The 15,495-nt window shown below is 40.3% G+C and overlaps 2 protein-coding genes across 2 annotated transcripts in view; one reads left to right on the top strand and one right to left on the bottom strand.

Annotated features, from left to right (window-relative positions):
- The window catches only part of TMEM255B (transmembrane protein 255B), a 52,087-nt gene extending 51,562 nt beyond the window's left edge, over nt 1–525 (bottom strand). Inside the window, exon 1 of the mRNA XM_035114880.2 lies at nt 389–525. Within this exon, the coding sequence (XP_034970771.1) occupies nt 389–395 (7 nt within the window). The 5' untranslated portion in view covers nt 396–525. The remainder of the gene's footprint in view (nt 1–388) is intronic.
- Nucleotides 526–7,202: 6,677 nt separating this feature from the next.
- ATP4B (ATPase H+/K+ transporting subunit beta) lies at nt 7,203–13,649 on the top strand. Its single transcript, XM_035114881.2, has 7 exons — nt 7,203–7,412; nt 9,079–9,207; nt 10,284–10,397; nt 10,748–10,947; nt 11,608–11,664; nt 12,451–12,540; nt 12,623–13,649. Exons 1-7 carry the CDS (start codon nt 7,301–7,303, stop codon nt 12,782–12,784), a joined length of 864 nt encoding a protein of 287 aa, XP_034970772.1. The 5' UTR covers nt 7,203–7,300; the 3' UTR covers nt 12,785–13,649.
- The last annotated feature ends 1,846 nt before the right edge of the window (nt 13,650–15,495 follow it).

Raw genomic sequence — 15,495 nt, 5'->3', positions numbered from 1 at the left:
CCTCTATGTATTTGGGCCCCAGTCCATTTGTGGGCTCAGTGAAACACACGTAATTGTCTAGAAACCCTGTAATGCAATTCCATCTAGCTGCACTGGTTAATGTTCTCGCGACTGTATTCTGTTCTAATTGCAGCTTCCGATTCATCTTTGAGGAAAGTTCCAATGTGTTAATCCTCCCCACCTCCCCATTGCTGCTTCCAAGCACTTCTACCTTTCAGGTGACACAAAGAGATGGAGCTGGTTGCCATCTACCTATTGACGTTTCATTCCAGCTCTCCTAATGCCAACTCCCATATTACTAGCAGGGTGCTGAGGGAACCGCGATTGGTACAAACAAGGACAAGCTGAAGATGGGGAAGGGGAGGTTGGGGACATAGGAGGTACTCACAGCACATCAGAGGACACCAAAGAAGCCAGGGGAAGGGGGCATATTGCCAGAACTGGAGAGGCACCTGTCTCCACAGACACAACAGGGTCTGAGGCCTCCGGAACAGCAGGAAGTGCACCTCCAGGACACTGAGGCAGGCAAGGGAACACAGCCCAGCCTCACCAGCTGACCAGGTGGAGATCATGGGGCTCATTAGGTCTGGGAGGAGGAGGTTTGTGGTCACTTGGCTGGATTAAGTTCAAAGCAGGTGAGGATCACATGTTCCGTTAAGGGGAGAGACACAGCAAACTCAGGTGCAACAATCAAGATAACAGGGAAGGATAACAGGGATGCAAGGCACAAACTCTTGTGTCTGCCCAACTTTCTCTATTGACGGACCATGGCTTGGCTGCTTTGCAAACTCCACTGGACTTTTTTTTGTTCCATTTTTAATATAATTTTCATTAAATTCTGCTTTACAATTTAGAATATTCATTTAAACAACCTTAAAATGTCAATGACTTCCCCTCTTCTCTTTCCATGGTTCATTTTGCAGAACGTAAACCCTTGATATTTTACATGAACTAAACCATTCAGTATTATTACATCCATCCAAACTTATGTACACTGTTGAATTTATCTTAACCCTGCCAGTGTTTTCAAGTGTACAGAGTTTCCGCCTCCCCCCATTATTCAATAAATATTTTTCAATCTTCTTTAAACGTATGTTCTCTTATTCTATGTTAGGTCCACAAGCTGTGCATATTCCATCAGTTTTAAGTTGCCATTCTTCTTTCATTGGGACCTCACTTGTGTTCCATTTTTGGACTAACAAAACAGGGGCCGCAGTAGTGGCATACATAAATAACCTTTTTTGACTGTGACTCCGCGACTGTCCCTAACTCTGGATCTTCTGCAGAGGCGGAAACTTGACCTTGCAGAATGACTTGAGACCTTGCTCATTGTATCGGGCCTGGACTGGCATTTGACCATTTTGACTGTCCGACTACTCTCTAGTGTTGCCACCACCTCAGAGTACGCCAAGGTTCAGGGCACAGAGAGTAATAAGATTTTTTTTTAATTCAAACTTATTGCCTATTGCATTCTTGATTTCATAACAGTTGGGTTAAAACGATGCCTATTTATCTGTATCTATAACTGTTAGATCATGAACGGTGGCAAATAAATAAATAAATGCTTTTAATAAAATGTTTGCCAGCCAATGCTGTGTAGTGAGTGCTTTGCTAATAATATACATCCCTGTATGTATTCCTGTCACCCACAAGGGGGCACTATATACTACCATACTGGTAGGAGGAAGATAAATAAAAAAAATTCCTTCAGTAGCACCTTAAAGACCAACTAAGTTTTTATTTTGGTATGAGCTTTAGTGTGCATGCACACTTCTTCAGATGCATGTGCATCTTCATCTGAAGAAGTGTGCATGCACACGAAAGCTCATACCAAAATAAAAACTTAGTTGGTCTTTAAGGTGCTACTGAAGGAATTTTTTATTATTTTACTTCGATCCAGACCAACACGGCTACCTACCTGTAACCAGGAGGAAGATAGTTCAGTTTAATGTTTTTGTAATCAAGGGAATAGGGGCAAGTTCAAAAGCAGCACCTGCATTAATCCATTGTGTTTCCTTTTTCGATACATGCTCTGAAAAGATGAGTTAGGGTACCCAGTTGTGTCTTTCATCTTGTTCATTTAATTAAAAGTGTAACCTTTCCAAGCTGCTGTTTGCCTTGTTTAGAAAAAACACATCCATATGTCTCCCCAAAGAGAGTAAAATAGCTGCTTTGGGGTGGGGTGGGGGTGTACAACAAGAAAGACACTCCGCAATCACCACAGTCCAGATCTCGCTTCCCTATTCTGTTATATCTGCTTTAAAGACGCATTTTAAAGAGAGAGATCTCCTCAAGTTTATAGATTTATACAAATAAATAAATAGTGGGGAATAAATTAGGAAGAAATTGCAATATCCATTTTCTATTGAAATTCTAACTGGAAACATCTAATGTAACATAAATATGTATGAACTAAAACTCACAAAACAGTAGTAGTGGACTATGCAGAAATGGGAAAGCTGACATTGAAATTAAGAGATAAAAATGATGACCTTTTATAGAAGAATGGAGGCCTTTCATGGACTATTTTAAAAAATTACCATACATTCAAATGAAATCATGGACAAAAATCAAGATAAAAGAAGCGGAAGCAAAATGCCAAATAACTGTAACAAATAAAATTTTTGTACAGTGGAACCTCGGTTTACGAACACCTCGGTTTACGAATTTTCAGTTTACGAACGCAGCGGACCCATCTGGAACGGATTAATTCACTTTCCATTACTTTCAATAGGAACGTTCGCTTCAGTTTATGAACGCTTCAGTTTATGAACAGACTTCCGGAACCAATTGTGTTCATAATTCAGAGGTACCACTGTAGTAGATAAAATATAATAGGAAGAGCCTGCTGGATGAGGCCAATGGCCCATTTAGTCGAGCATCCTGTTCTCACAATGGCCAACCACAGGTACCTGTGTGAAATCTGCAAGCAAGACCCAAGAACTCTCCCCTCCTGCGGTTTCCAGCAATTGACATTCAGAAGCATTATTGCCTCTGACAGGTAACGTGTTGAGAAAAAATGTATGGTTGCCAGTAGGTAAGGTTAAAGTCCCATCTGCATTTTGTTACAGTCTTAAGATTCAGATTTTTTATTTTTAGACTCAACAGGTTTCACGAAAGCTTGCTGGTACCAGGAACCTGTTGGAAATATGAATGCCAGTCATCCTTCAGATTTGTCTCTAGCACCAGCTGAAATTCGCCATAAGGTGTTGTAGGAGAAAGCAGAAGGAAAAGCATGGCAGTCTTATACATATATTAGCAAAGCAGGAGATTATTACATGATGCACTACGTAGAAAAACCAATGGAAGCCAAACTTGTCTGGTGTTTGGAAAAGCACTGCCTTCCCTCCTGGCTTAGGCAAACTTTGTACTGGGTTTCTGCTGGAAGTTGGTTCGACTACCATTTTTCTATACACGGGGCTGCCTTGGAAAGCAATGTGGGAAAGTACAGCTGCTCTGTCTTCTACATCTGTATCTGAACAGTTTCCAGTCCCCGGACCAATTCAAAGTGCTGTTAACTTTTAAATCCCCGGCCTCTTTGGGGGCCAGGTTGCCTGAAGGATCGTCTCTTCCTATACCTACTTGCCTGACCTTTTAAGGCAGGGGTCAGCAAACTTTTTCACTGTCCCTCAGACCTTGTGGGGGGCCGGACTATATTTTGAAAAAAATATGAACAAATTCCTATGTCCCACAAATAACCCAGAGATGCATTTTAAATAAAAGGACACTTTCTACTCATGTAAAAACACCAGGCAGGCCCCACAAATAACCCAGAGGTGCATTTTAAATAAAAGGACACATTCTACTCATGTTAAAAACATGCTGATTCCCGGACTGTCCGCGGGCCGGATTTAGAAGGCCATTGGGCCGCATCCGGCCCGCGGGCCTTAGTTTGGGGACCCTGTTTTAAGGTGTCCATCAGAGACTCTTCTCTGGCTCGTGCAGGCAAATGTTGTCAACTCTTTGCAGTATTGGTGCTCTGGTTGTGGAATGACATCCCTGGAGACGCTTGCCTGGCTGGCACTACATTGATGTTCCTGTTATTTTTACATAGCAGTTCTGACAGCTGACTTAATCTTCACAGAGGACATACAAAGGAGGTCTTCATTTGTTCTCCAGGGGTAAGTTACAACGATGGTGCGTGTCTTGGACCCAGTTCAGGTGGTAGGAATGACTGAGACAATATGATCACAGTCTCACCCATGTACCACTCCGACTTTGCTACACTAGGAAAATGTAGCAGGAGCAAAGATTAGATTAGTATATTTAGCGCTTTCTTTTTTCTTTTTAACCTTCTCTCATCTCCTAGAATCCCTGTGTTAACCTTCAAAAGGGAGGTTTGGCTGTCCTTCATCTCACTAGTGAGCCCAAGGACAATAAAGCAACCTGAAAAGTAAACAGTATGTTCAAATAATATTTAAACATACTGTTGTGTGCGAAACACCTCCTGAGAGCCATGGGTCTTTGTGTGCGCACACACAAGATATTTCCCTCTTAGGCAAGAAGCAGAACTGAAACTCTCATGGAAGGACAACAAACAGTTCAAATGAGGATTGATGTTGGGAATGCAACAATGAATGAGGAAGTCCATCAGTTTAGAATAAGGGTGTTTATACTGAAGAATACCAGGGGCAGAGTCTAACAAGAGGCAGAATAAATATATTCCAGGGTCCTGCAATTACTTTGACTATACAGTGGAACCAACACCAGGGCAAATACTTGCCAGAGATAGAAAGAACCCCAGAGGCCTTTTCTATTGACACACTACTACAGAGATGTAGCCCATGCTACATCTCTACACTACAGTGAAAGATGTGCAGGTAGTATGCAGCCCAAATACTTCTACGGAGCATGAGATGGAAGTGTGTTTGAGAGGCCCCTAAAGCCTAGAATTGATAGAAGCAGAAATAGAAGAACTTAGATGCACCACACCTTATCCAGGGATTGTCAAGTTTTGACAGCAAAAATATCATTAAATTCAAAAATGAATTATCTTAATTTCTCAAATCAAACTGAAGTGCGCTTCTGGATGGAGGGCTCCTAGTGCTACTGATTAAATTGACCTTCCACCATAAGGTAAAAGCAGAATTCCCATTCACAGGGATATAGTGTGGGCATCTTGCTATGTCTTATCCACCTGGTGGGCAGAATATAGTCTAGTGGCCAATGTTGTCCCTTCCCCTTCCATGACTCTTCATAGTTCCCTTCATTTTGAAACAGGTGCTTTTCACAACCATTTTAACATTGTGTGTGTGTGTGTGTGTGTGTGTGTGTAACATCCATTTTGAGTCAGTGGTCATTCATGCCTTAAAAAAAAAAGTTAAGTCATGCTATTCCACCATAGTGGAACACAACCCTACAAATTATTTTTGAAAGGGAATGCAGCTGTACATCCAATATATTTTGGGGTTCTCATCCACCTTTGACAATGAGGTCTCTTGGTGGGTTCCAACTATGTAGAAATACAATATTAAAAGCAGTTAAAACAGATTGCAGCCACCAGAACAAGGTTGGTCACAGAGAGGCCTAACATTAAGGCTGCATCTGTTTGCCCCTGTGCTTCAAGGTTATTTCATCTCTCTGGCTTGGAGAATACTGGCCAGTTATTAACAGGCTGCTGGAAGTCTGCTGCTGCCCTGGATGTTCTGGTAGAAAGAGAAGTCCAATGTCAAATGCTTAAGTAAACACTGGTGAAGGGCACAAGCTGCTACCCCAAAATAAACAGTTTGGTTACTGTGATTTACTTGTAGGTAGTTTCCTTGCCAGGGACCCAGGTAGTTTCCTTGGGACCCAGGTGGCTGGCGCTGTGGGTTAAACCAGTGTCTAGGGCTTGCTGATCAGAAGGTCGGCGGTTCGAATCCCTGCGACGGGGTGAGCTCCTGTTGCTCGGTCCCAGCTCCTGCCCACCTAGCAGTTCGAAAGCACATCAAAGTGCAAGTAGATAAATAGGGACCGCTCCGGCGGGAAGGTAAACGGCGTTTCCGTGCGCTGCTCTGGTTCGCCAGAAGCAGCTTTGTCATGCTGGCCACATGACCCGGAAGCTGTCTGCAGACAAACACTGGCTCCCTTGGCCTATAGAGCGAGATGAGAGCCACAACCCGAGAGTCGGACACGACTGGACCTGATGGTCAGGGGCCCATTTACCTTTACCTAGTTTCCTTGCAATAAAGAGATTGTGGTATATTGTTTCTTATTGTTAACTACAGTGTTAACTACAAGATTCGGTTACAAAATGCACAGTGCAAAATGCACACATTCTGCAAAAGTTTGGGTGGTATCAAGATTAACAGGGTTAACGTACATGGCCTAGTTGCAGTATAACTCCCTTGGACAATCTGTTGAAGTGGAACTGGGCTTTCTTATGAACTCACACATGCATTTCATTGAGACCTGATATCTTGACCCATTACAGCACAGAATTAAATCCTTATTGCTTGTACAGCAGATATTTTTTTTGCTGGTCTCTCACTCGATTGTGGCATTTGGGTTGGACCCTGAGAAAGACCCACAAAAGCAACACCTGTGAAATCCTTAAAAGAAGTTGTCCGAACTGCCTTCTTCCTCCAAAAGACGCTTCTCCTGGGGGTTAGGGGACCCTGGGCTGTAATGTCTCTGAAGATCAGACTGGTGTAACTTCTGTGAATGGAGCTTCCAACTCACACTCTGCCCTATTTGGAGATCTGCCTTCATCCTCAGCTCACCTCATTCAACTGGGTTTCCCAATTCTTAGGGGAGCTTTTAAGTGTGTTGGGTGCCTGGGAAGGCTGAGAATGCGTTTCCACTAGTTTCTTTCTGCACTTTTCTCAGGATCCAACCCACTGGGAGGCAGAAAAAAGCCTATCTGCTTCTAAGAGGCTGCAAATGAAACTGAATAATCATTGTAATGCCTGTCCAGCCTAGTAGTACCTGCACAAAACTGTTGACCGAGGAAGGAGGAGGAGCTCAAGCTTGTGGGTTATCAAGGGCAGTGAAATTTTATCCGCTCCGATAACGTCTATCGTGTTGAATGTACCACAAGTTCTGTGCAAAATACGCAACACCAAGGAGGGAGAGAAAAAGGACATTTGATAATTTCGTTTTCCACGCCCAACTGAACGTTTTGCTTATCAACAGTTGTTTTAACAGAACGATAGTTACTGTGGGTGAATATATGCCGTTATCAGCTTCTGATGATGATGGATATTAATCTGCGTAACCTTCAGGCTAAAAAGGGTATAAAACCAAAATGGTTACCTGATCAACTCTTTGGGCACCGGCTGAACAGCTTGTTTTCTGAAGGAGCTCCTGGTTTTCGGGGAAGATGGCAACTTTAAATGAAAAGAAGACATGCAGCCAAAGAATGGAGAACTTCCGGCGTTTCTTATGGAATCCGGAAACAGGGCAGTTAATGGGAAGAACCTTGATTAACTGGGGTATGTGGCCAAACACACAAAAGAGAATGACGTTCAGGCATTTTCGTGCTGTCGGGATTTGGTCATTTGCATTATTTCTGTATGATTAAAACGTCTTAAGTTGACAAGATGCTTTCTATATAACCATGTTACTTGGTATGAGCCTGGAGAATCCACAAACTACTTTTTTTAAAAAAAACTGATTTGCAAATTTGTTGACTTTAGCATAAAACACTCATTTCCCTTTTATTTAAAATAGCTTACAGGGAAGCAGTTGGCTCTGCAACAGACTAACGAAACCCAGAATTCCTACTAGACGAGCACAGAAATGCCAGTTTGTGGCAGAAACAATAGAAGGAACATGACTTGTGATTTTATTCTTTTTGATCTGGATCCAAAGAACCACATAACTCTAGTTCTGTGAATCCAAGGGAGTTTTCCCACAGCAGCCTCGAGTGCTAGATGCAAACCTCTTTAAGAAACTGAGGGGTTGTTTCTAAAGCGGTTTGTAATATGGCACAGGGGTTTGCTGTTCCAACGGAAAGCTGCTAAAAGATTGTGTTCAAAAGTGCACACAATAGGATAGATGCACCTAAATCAGCTCACTGGATCTGGCGTCTTCAGAAGGGTGTCATTGTTTTTTTTTTTATAAAAAAAGTCTCTGAAGTACAGCTAATGGAAAATTTTATTTCAAACATCTTTATTCCTTTCTTCAATCTTAAGCCACAGCATCTTACAAATGCCATTAAGACATTCAATTTATTGGTTATTATTCTGTGACTAATTTATGCTACTTGTATTTCATTAGATTTAATAGGGGGGGCTTATCCACACTTGCCTTTCTCCTCCATTCTTCCCAGGCATGACTTGTGCTCAGTGTCCAATTGCCTTTTCTTTCTTTTCTCCAGAGCTTTGCCCATGAAAACCCCCTCTTTAAAGCTCAATTGGACCAAACTGCAATTCATGGAAAACTCGAATGGATGTTTGCTCCAATTGAGCACTAAAAAGCAGATTTTCACAGGGAAAGCCCCGGGGCAAAAAAACCCCATTGGACAGAGAGCTTTTAAGTGCAGACCTAGACCTGGAAAGAGCACCGCTAAAGTATGGATAAGCCTGGTGCACGTGTGTGCACACGCACACACACATAATTTATACTCCAGCTCAACATGCATTTTTACTTTGTGATGTCAAAATGCAAATTTGCACTGAAGACCTCCACAACATCCTTACACGGTAGTTGAAGCAATTAACTTTAGTTGTGCGGTATATGTTGTAATTCTTATTATGAGAAACTTAGAAAGTTCTCAACTCGTAATTTTAGTGCTGGGATATTTATTTCAGTGCATCCAACCCTATGAAAGCCAAATGGTATTGAATTTCCAGCTTCCATGATGATCTTCAAAGCAGCAACTGTAGTCAGCTTCCCCAAATCACCTTGTTGAGTGTAGCATTCTCCTGAATCACACAGTGCTACAAAAATCTGTGCTCCTTTTCTAGCACTAGAATGCTTAACTAGGAGATTAGGAAGCTCCTGTGCTGAAATGTCTTAAAACTATTATAAATATTTCATCTATTGACATGTACTTAGTTGCTGCTATGATTAGTTACTGAACCAGAACAGATTGCCTCATAAGAGTAATGAATATCATGCTTTTAAAAAGTTTAACTTAATTTTTTTTCTTAATAGTTTGGATCAGTCTTTATTATGTTGCATTCTACGTGGTAATTACTGGGCTGTTTGCACTTGCTATATATTCTTTAATGAAGACACTCAATCCGTATACACCGGACTACCAAGATCGATTAAAATCACCAGGTACTTAACACATTCCTGCCCATTTTGTTACAAGTTGTGCTACACACACACACACACACACACACACACACTGCATAAATCAACTTAGACGCAAAAAATGTTGGTTTGAGTTCTAATGAATGAAGTATAGTTTTAGGAGCATGGATGGGGAATCTGTGGTAATCTAGTTGTTGCTGAACTTTAACTCCCTTTAGCGCTAGCTAGGATGGTTAATGGCTAACACCACTTGGAAGGCCACAGCTTCATTTGTTTTAGAGGTAAAACTGATGAAATGATATCGTCGTACCTTGGATCCCGAACGCCCTGGAACTCCGAAATTTTGGCTCCCGAATGCCACAAACCCGGAAGTGATTGTTCTGGTTTGTGAATGTTCTTTTGGAACATGAACGCCTGGCAGGGCTTCTGATTGGCTGCAGGAGCTTCCTGCAGCCAATCAGAAGCCGTGATTTGGTTTTCAAACATTTTGGAAGACAAACAGACTTCCAGAACATATTCTGTTCAACTTCCAAGGTACGACTGTACTGTATTTACTAAAATTTAATGCGCCATCAAATCTAACGTGCACCCTAATTTTCGTGACGTACTTTTGCCAAAAGAGGTGTGCATTACATTTCAGTAAATATGGTAACTTACAGAAGCTTATTTTCTTGACAATATACCATGACACAGAAGCCACAGAATTGAAGCTTATATCTGAGTTTTCCTTCCTTTAATCCCAAGTTATATTTTGTTTAAGCAGCAAGTAAGGGCCTAAATACCAGTTAAATGAATCATGTGGTTTGCCATTGAATGTAACTTTAACCATCCCCAGTGGGGGGGAGGGACCCTTTGAAATGACAAAAGAACTCTTTGCTAAAATTCGGTTCTCAAACCAAGAAATGTTAGGAATAGGCTCACTACAGGACTAATGTAACGGAGGTGAAACGTTTCTGATTTCTAGTAACCCGATTGTTGGAAATGGAGACTTTCAATTTATACTTACTACTTCAATTATTAAAACTAAACTAAGATAAACTGCCTGTAATGGGATCTTTCTCTATTCCTCACTTGTATATTAAACCGCACTTTCAATGAAGGCGTGACATTACGACCAGATGTGTATGGAGAAAAAGGACTGGAAATTTATTACAATATTTCTGACCCGGACTCCTGGGAACGTTATGTTAAAACTCTTCACAGCTTTCTTTCAGGTAAAGTATGTGGGAAAATATCACAATAAAGGTGGCGTGAAGTACAGTAGGAGGACATCACTTTGAAATGGTGTGGCATGGGGTCACCTTGAGTTTGGGTTTGAATGCAGAAAGGTAACTCTTGCATGTATTTCTGGACGAACTGGGAAACATTTCCCAAGTTTACCTAAACAATATCAAGAGGCAGCAGGATTGTACAACCATTAGAGGCAACGTTATTTTTAAGAAGAAAGCACAATAATTCTCTTACAAAAAACAATGACAAGAGGCTAACCTGGAATGGAAGGTGTTCCAAAAGAAAGCAACAGAAATTGAATTTCCCTCTACTTTTGTCTATCAATAATATACAGCTTACAACGAAACTGCACAGCATGCCAATACGAAATGTACTGGGGAAGGATACTATTTTCAAACGTCTTTTGACGCACCACACCACACAAAATATTCCTGCAAATTTACACAAGATATGCTTCAAAACTGTTCTGGTCTGGTGGATTCTACTTTTGGTTTTCCAGAAGGACGCCCTTGCTTAATAATAAAAATGAACAGAGTAAGTACTTAAACAGTTATTTGAAATGATTATTTATTATATCAAACATTATTGAGTTCAAACCTGGAAACAAAGGGAGGCAACTTATAAGCAACCTGAAGCCTTATTTGATCTGTAGTATTCTGAGGGACTAAAGGGCACAAAACTGACAAGGTCTTCTTATTTTAACAGCAGAATCTCATCCAACAAGGGATATAAAGAAACACAAATGTAGCTTTGTTGACCCATAAGGGAAAGGAAGTCTTAAAATTGACAGTTGGGAAATACCAACCAAAATGTCATGAAATACTGGGAAGTTGTCGTGTACTTAAGAACTCTTATTCACAAAAGTTGTTCAGCTGGTCCTAATAAAAAGTATTGCCCACCCAAGAAGAAGACTCCCAATATCCTAGGAAAGGAAAACAAGATTGGGAATAAGGTGGAAAGTATAAGAAAGCGGGATAGTTATAACTGGTGTAGCACAGGGACTTAAACCAACAGCTCAGACAAGCACCCCAGTGCAAGTGGGACCTTCCCTACCCAATGGATGTGCTTTTTCCATCCCTGCACCTGAACTTTCCACATAGTAAGATATATTTACACAGGTCCATGAAAAATAAATTTAAAAATTCAAAGCTATTATTGTCTCGGTGGCTAACGTGAAAAATTATTACCTGATAGATTATAAATTTTCTCCCTGGCAATGGCACTGCACCAAGAGTGAACTGCACAACTCTGGTAAGTATATATTGCCCAATGTTCTTGTATTAAAATGATTTCCATTTAGCTAATATACAGTAAAAAAATGTATGCACGTCTATCCAGAAGTCTTACTAGAGCTCAATGGCTCAAGCTTGCAAAGGGCCGCAGCCTTGGGGCTCCAACTTCATGTTATACAAAGGAGCACGTTACCAAAATGCCGGTGGTTCTTTTTCTGCTACCCAGAGCCATTTCAGGATGGAGGCAATTTGGAGCAGAGTGCGTCACTGTTACCCTATCATCACCTGAGCCACGAGGTCAAAAACCTCACGAGGTTTCAAAAACATATTTACTTTACAAACACATAGCTAGAGCTTCCATTATGTCCCTCAATGAAACATTTGGAAGCTATTCAATACTTGCCTATGTCTGAGAAGCAGCCGAAGAACTGAAGCTAAACATTTTGATATTATGCCTGGATAGGTCAATTGGTTAGAGCGTGGTGTTGATGATACCAAAGTTGCAGGTTCAAGGCACATATGGGACAGCTGCATATTCCTACACTGCAGGTGGTTGGGGCTAGAGATGACCCTCAGGGTCCCTTCCAATTCTACGATTCTATGTTGTAATCTAATAATGGTAGAGGGAATTCCTACTTTCACCTCAGACTGAATCTTATTTTCAAGTAGTGCTCTTAACCTCACAACATGCAAACTACACTAGTGAAGTATGGCTACATAACATGCCTAAAGCAACTTTTAATCATATATATATATGTAGAGAGAGAGTGTGTGTCCTAACACTTGCCTTGCCTATGATCAACAGGATGATGCCAGTCCGCTGGAGGTAGATTATTATCCTACAAATGGTACTTTTAGCCTTCACTACTTCCCATATTATGGATTGAAAGCACAGGTATGTTTTTTGACCATGTTCACATTGACTTTCACAGGACTTTTTAAATGGAACGATCTAACGTTGTACAATTTCATTTTAGCCTAGCTACAGCAATCCATTGGTGGCGGTGAAGCTTCTCAACATGCCCAGAAACAAAGAAGTTGTTGTCGTATGTAGAGTTATTGGTACTGGAATTACTTCAGATAATCCTCACGACCCGTATGAAGGAAAAGTGGAATTCAAAGTCAGGATACAAAACTGAGCAACGAGAGTGCCGAGCTCATTTAGGATAACTCCTCGTTGTTTGGAACCTTCATCCAGGACAGCAGAAATGGATTAAGTCACACTGTTGGTTGTCACATGTATTATTGTTTTACGACAATAGAAAAATGAACAACCCAGAATTCCAGAAATGGATTACTCAACTCAATTCCTCACTCGAAATACATGAACTAGTTGCATATTACATGACCCAGATGCTGGCAAGTCTACACCAACGCTTATGCGTAACTGTTTATTATACACCTGTAATTTGAAAAACGAATAAAACCCATGAATGCTAATCCACACCTCTCCCCTTTTTCTTACTCAAAGGCTTTTTATAAAACTTCATTTTTATTTTGTATTTGTTGAATTGATATAGACAAAAAAATTAATAATTGCTTAAACAGTCATTAACACGCTGTATAATATTTTAGTATCATGGAACTTGTATTTGTAATTTATGCTTTCCATTTGAATGTCTGCAGTTTAATACAAAACTTCTATTGTGTACTGACAGAGGGAAACTACGTAAAAACTTTTGGAAGACGCACAGCCATCCCAAAATACGTCACCACTGTAACATTCAACTGTACAAAACTTTCTTTCAATGTCTGTTGCATACCAGCGCTTTATCGCAGATGCTAATGTGATTTCCACTCCCTGAAAATGCCAAGCTGGACACTAAATTTACTAAACACAATGTAAGAAATGTTACCTAACGAAAACATGTCGGTGCCATTTCAATAGATATGTTTAAAACTACCTAATGTTTAAAACTACCTAATGTAAATGTGTGTGATGCAAAAACATTAAACAGTAATAAAACTATTATTTGTGGCACTGTTCATGCAATACGCTTTGGTACAGGCTGAAAGCTACTTTGGACACACAATGTGGGGTTTTTGAGTTTAAAATTTGAAAACAGAGGAAAGTTCCACTGCAAATTGCATCAGAACGTAACACCAGTGCTATTTTTCTAGAAAAAGAGGTGCCAGAACTCACCAGGAGCACCTCCCAGGTTCTCTTAAAATGGCAATGGTGCCTTACTTGAGAGGTGCTGGAACTGAGTTCTGGCTGGAAAAAAAGCTGCTGTTGGAACATGAATCTAAGGCCACCAGTGGCTTGAAGAACTAGTGGTATGGGCTCTTTGGATCTTATAATAGTTTATATTTTAGTTTTATTTTGGAGGTGGCCAGAATCCTATTAGGAGTTGAAGTGCAATGCTCCTTAATGTATTTTAAAGTTGCATCTGGTGCAGTGCTTTTGAGCACAAAAAAGTGAATCGGAACATGAAGCTATCTTTTGTACTAAGGAAATCCTCTACAAACTCGCAACAGTAAAAATTCTAGTTTTATGATTTTATTTTAAAACAAATGCTAAATTGCACACTGTGAGCCAGAATGTTCACAGTGAAAGTCTCTCTTAATAATGATTACTGGCCTTAAGCAAGGTCACAACTTACAAACTCTAATAGTGATGTGGGTCTACGCTGTCTGGCTGTCTTTGCCTGTACATGCTTGGGCAAGCATGCTAGCCTATTACATCTGCAACAACAGGCATAATGGTGAGCTACGTTACCAGGGTGATGTTTGCGATCACCAATTTTTGTAATTTTAAGCATTGTATGCCACTGATTATTTTGATTAGTGTTTTATTGCATCGACATTTTTGCTCTTTTAAATTGTGCTTTTTAAAAAAGATGCCTCAAACTGCAAAGGTGTTTAAAATAAACAAAAGGAATTAATGAAAAATATCCCCATGTGCAGATGGAAAGCATATTCGTGCAAGCATTGGAAGGCTGGCTTTATTAGTGACTCTAGTTGCTGCAATCCCACCTCCCCAAAAACTCCAGGGGTTAAAAGACTCACGAGTAGTAGCAGGCGAGAAAGAGAAAAAAGTAAAAATCTATTCCTACAGAAGTGCACTGAACTCCTCATAAAAGAGGAAAAAGAAGAAGATATAGTAATAAAAAAAACCTGTGAAAAAATAAGGGTAGAAGTAACAAGGTATAATGATACGGGTTGGAAGTATTATATGTTTAAATTTGGATAAAACAATCTGAAAATGACTTGGTTTCTTTTGGTTTTGTTTAATTTTTATTTATTCTTATGTGTATGAGTTGAAATGTATGGGTTTTTTTTTCTTTTTTAAACACATGTTCTTGTACATCAGTGTACTTTTAAATAATTTTCAATAAAGAAATTTTTAAAAAAGAAAAAAGAAGTGCACTGAATTCCTGGGCATGGGAATCCCCAGGAAGCTTAGAATAGATATACAAGTACAGTTGTACCTTGGTTTTCAAATGCCTTGGGAGTTGAATGTTTTGGCTCCTGAACGATTGAAAACCGGAAGTGATTGTTCCGGTTTTCAAACGTTCTTTGGAACCTGAACGTCTGACACAACTTCTGATTGGCTGCAGGAGCTTCCCGAAGCCAAATGGAAGCCACGCCTTAGTTCCCAAATGTTTTGAAAGTCGAACGGACTTCCGGAACAGATTCTGTTTGACTTCCAAGGTACCACTGTACCTCCTCCCTTTACAACAGCCAAGTAGGAGAGCACAATCTCAGTGAGGATGTGGGGTTTAGAGAGGCACCACAAGAATATACAATTTTTATCAAATCAGATGTATCAGAATATATACTATTCTAACTAACCATTTTAAAAATGAAAAAAATTCCTTCAGTAGCACCTTAAAGACCAACTAAGTTT

This window comes from Zootoca vivipara, chromosome 4 (assembly GCF_963506605.1).
Source record: "Zootoca vivipara chromosome 4, rZooViv1.1, whole genome shotgun sequence".
NCBI classification, from domain to species: Eukaryota; Metazoa; Chordata; class Lepidosauria; order Squamata; family Lacertidae; genus Zootoca; species Zootoca vivipara.
This window is presented reverse-complemented; position numbering and strand designations above follow the sequence as displayed.